The 4205-nt window shown below is 40.3% G+C and overlaps 1 protein-coding gene across 1 annotated transcript in view; it reads right to left on the bottom strand.

Moving 5' to 3' along the window:
* Window positions 1–247: 247 nt before the first annotated feature.
* The window catches only part of LOC115242736, a 37235-nt gene continuing 33277 nt past the window's right edge, over window positions 248–4205 (bottom strand). Inside the window, exons 3-5 of the mRNA XM_029819255.1 lie at window positions 3837–4109; window positions 1761–1964; window positions 248–1444 (exon numbers count right to left, since the gene is read on the bottom strand). Coding sequence (XP_029675115.1) covers window positions 1335–1444; window positions 1761–1964; window positions 3837–4109 — 587 coding nt within the window. The 3' untranslated portion in view covers window positions 248–1334. The remainder of the gene's footprint in view (window positions 1445–1760; window positions 1965–3836; window positions 4110–4205) is intronic.

Genomic DNA, 4205 nt, shown 5'->3' with positions numbered 1-4205 from the left:
GTTATAGGTCTATCACGTCCTTTCTCTCGCGCTCTCTCGCTCGCTTTTACTTCCTCTCAATCTATGAGCAACACTCGTATCGTATAATATTGGCCCCAGCACCCTTATTATTTTCTTTTATTATTATATCATCTCACGCGACGACTAATACAAGCGCAAGAAAATTGCCTTATATAATAAAATTAGATAGTAAATAGTTTACATGAAAATAATTTTTTTTTTTTTTTTAAGAAAGCTTGTGTATATCTAAAAAAAAAAAAAAAATGAATAGAAGAGTTTTTACAATATTTGGCTGTTATAAAACAAAGTTAGACAGTAACATCTCGTAACGAGATATCATTCTTGAAAGATGAAAGCAGAAATCTCGGGCCCGAGTGCATTGTCCATTATTTCCGGTCTCGCGGCCTCGAAGGCAGCGTTTTTCGCGAAACTCAATATTTGCATCATTAAGTCGTCGTTTCTCGCATCTTCAAAGGCAAACGTATTCCGTTATATAGTAACGCAAATCCACGCCGATTCTATCTATGAAAACAGCCACCACGCAACACGCTCTCGCTTTGCGTTCTTGCCAGGAGAAACGTAACAGGAGTATTCTGTTACACGAGCGCAATAAACGAGGAGAATGAATTCGGCATATTTAACGTGCTGTAGCAATCACGGTATTCGAGCGTGGTAATGACAAGAGCTAATTTCTGTAATTGCAGTTATTAACAGGAGTGGAATGAGAGGGAGGAATATATTTCGTAGCCGTTGCATAAAATCACATTCTCTGCCAGTAAATTCCTATTTAATTACAATTTATGAATAGGTATCGTTATATCACAATAATGCGAAGTTTATTAAATGATTATGTTACCATTTCATAATATCCTTATATTTTCATAATACGATAACAAATTTTCTCTCATATAATGATGCTTTCTCCAATAATAATCATCGTCATCTCTCGATCGATCTCTCTCGTAGCGTAGGAGAACGTGCACAGGGAGATCGTATTTCGTGGATGCATCTCGATTTTTATGTACATACATTCGTAAAGCCTCGCTTCCGGACTCGGCTCTGCCACATTCGCGGGCCTGGCACATGCATCTATATATTATGTATATATACCTTACCCGTTTCCGACTTGTCTCTTTTTTATTTTTCTTAATCACTTCACTCGCCTCACGCACCGCGCTCGCTTATATCCTAAGATTGATTATTTAGTTTTACCTCTCTGTCTCACCGCGTCTCCCAGAACGTTATGTATAATCATCACGAAAACGCAAGATCGCAATAAAAGTCTCTTTCAACTATATTGCCACGGATGCGTGGCGCGTCTCGGCTCAGTGGCATCACCTCGCGATGTATCTGGCGAGGAACGCGCCGAAGAGGACGATGTAGAGAAGAGACGCCGGCATCCGAAGCGCCCACGTGGTCGCCGACGAGATATCGCCGCATTGGGCTGAAAAATATATAATTAATTTTTTTTTTTTCCATGAAATATATATGAAATAAGGAAAGTAAAAGGAAGAGATAGAAATTTAAGCTGTATGGAAAAAAATTATTTTGTCAAGTTTAAAACAAACATTTTCTTAGAGAACCAAGTTTCTTTCAATTAGCAAGACTTTCTAATTAATGAGTGGATAAAGTTGGCAATTTATATATAGTGTTGTTCAAAATAAGAAGAAATTATAATTAGAAAAACGCGGACAAAAGGAGAATTTCGCGAACTCTCGCACGTGGAGACGCGTGCTGCATTCAGAATTAACAATGCTCACCGTACGACGTGAGGTTGACCTGCCACGAGACTGGATGGCGATGAGAGGCCCTCGGACAGGAAGCGAGATGGCCCGTCACCGAGAGTTCACGACTTCCTGTCGTCGCGGCGGACGCGCTGTAAACGAGGCAGTAACGTCCGACGTCGGTGCTGGCCACCAAGTAAGCGGTGTCGTTCTCGATCCAAGTTCCGTGGCATAAGTACTCTGGAAACGAAACGACAACATCGGCTGTGAGCGAGAAATGTTTGGAAGAAAAAAAAAAAAAAATGCTCAAGTTATTTTTCGCGCGATAGACGCCGAGCTAAGAACGGCGTCGCCGCAAAGTCGCATTAAACTCCTCGATTTTTTTCGAAGTAGCGCGAGGTAGAGTGAGATTACGAGCACGGTAATAACTTTGCGTTACGGTACAGAAGTTTTTTTTTTTTTCAAGACGATTTAGAAGAGGCTGACGACAATAACATGCTAAACTATGCGGATACGTATCTGACGGGGCGGCTGAAAAAGGTCATAAAAGTCGTTAATGAGATTTGGTATTCGTTCTTTGCTACTGTCAAGTTTGTTCTTCTGAGAAAAATGCATATTTATAATATCACGAAAAAAGAGAGAAAACATAGTTGTGTATGTTGTCGAGAAATTTATTAAATTACATTTTAGAAAAATTGTGATAAATAATAATATATGAAAAAGTATATAAAATACCTTGTTTTATGTTGAATCAAGTACTGTCTCGTCCGGCTTTCTTGACGTTATCACACTACTTTGAAGTTGAGAAAATGAATTGTTTCATCAAATGCTGTGAATTTATCGCTCGTAACGTTTTTACAACAGTTTCGTTTTCCCGGTGGACGAGATAACCATAATCCTTCAACCATTCAATTAACGTGTCCGATAAAAAAGCGGGAAAAATGCGATTCGATCGTTTCGAAAGCTACTTTTATGTCATCATTTCCACGGCACTTGCTCCCGCGCCTTCCGTAACAATGCGCGGCGAGAACGGAAGAGGAATAAACGAGAGTTATAAATCCCGCCGACACATCGATATCAGGCGTGACGTTTCGAGCGACGATACCCGATCGTACTTGCAAGATAGTAAGATGAGAATTTACTGCGGTCGCTCGACAGCTCGTGACTTCGTGTAAAGAGGAAACGCGAGACCGCGCGTCGTGTTCAACGATGGGTGATGGCACCTATCAACGGTAAAAAAATAAAAATAAAAAAAAAACGCGGTAAGCGACGTTGACGTATCAGAATAAATATAGAATTTTCTACCTGTTGTTTTGCAAAGGTACGACGGCACGAAAAGAATTCGATTGCGTCCACCGCATCGAGCATGGCGTATCTATTTTTGAAGAAATAGAACGATAGAAGTTAAAATAGAGTGAAGACAACGGACGGCGTCCATCAAGTCTTTCGAACCGTCACATTGTTAAGACAGCGTCCTCGGAAGCTCGTTTTCCAGAAGCTCTTTGAAAAATCCATTATACTTCTTGGTGCGTCGATGATAAGAAAAAGTTAATGCGGAAGATTCAAAGGTGACGACGACGACGATGTCGAATACGTCTATTAACCGTCCTGACCTACGTCACATGTCGAGAATCCGTTCAAGTTTCCAAATGTTTTAGGAACTCGTCACGGATGAAACTCTCTACGTCACTTATCAGACTTATCTCTCTGATTAACTTCCTTCGGTTGCTTCTTAAAGGACCGAGAAATTTCTGTAGCGCATAAAATGCAAAATAAAAAGGTTTGCCGTACGAAATAAATTTAATACGGCGAGACATCTATATTGCAATATCTAAATTCATGAGAATTTTAAATAATAAACCAGAGAGTGCTAGGACAGGAGAGAATGCTTTTCAGCTATTCAGTTAAAAGATTTTTCCCCAAATGTGTCATTTAAAATATACACATATATAATGGAAACATGTATGAATAATAAGACTTATCCTTCACTTAATTACAGAGAGTGCAAGGCATATAATAATAGAATTTTAAAAATATTGTAAAAATATAATTACAGTGCCCTTTTTTCGAAAAACAACAATATGACAGATGGTGAGAATAAATAATTCTTACCGGATAACACCTCGTCGCTGCAAGACGTAGCAAACTCCATGCGATCGGGTGTCCTGCAACCGATGTCCAATCTACGGACACTGCCGTGATGACACTGGCTCGGGAACGGCGTGGATGGCATCCTCACGTCGTGCATCTCTGCTGCGTTGGCAACGTTCTGCTCACCATCGGCGGCCAATAAGTTCTCGACATTGTCGGCGTGCGGTGGCCGAAACAACGACACGATCTCGTAACGACCGAGATTAGGGCATTGTCGGGTTATCGGATCGGATGCTGAAAGATGGGTGAAGATTATTTATTTACTTCGCATTTTTAGTCTTTTAATCGAATTGTGCGAGATCAACAAAATTAAGCTCCAAGTACTCGATC

This window comes from Formica exsecta, unplaced genomic scaffold (genome assembly GCF_003651465.1).
Source record: "Formica exsecta isolate Colony F162 unplaced genomic scaffold, ASM365146v1 scaffold62, whole genome shotgun sequence".
In the NCBI taxonomy this organism is placed as follows: Eukaryota; Metazoa; Arthropoda; class Insecta; order Hymenoptera; family Formicidae; genus Formica; species Formica exsecta.
Note: the sequence above shows the minus strand (reverse complement) of the source record. Positions and strands in the feature narration are given on the sequence as shown.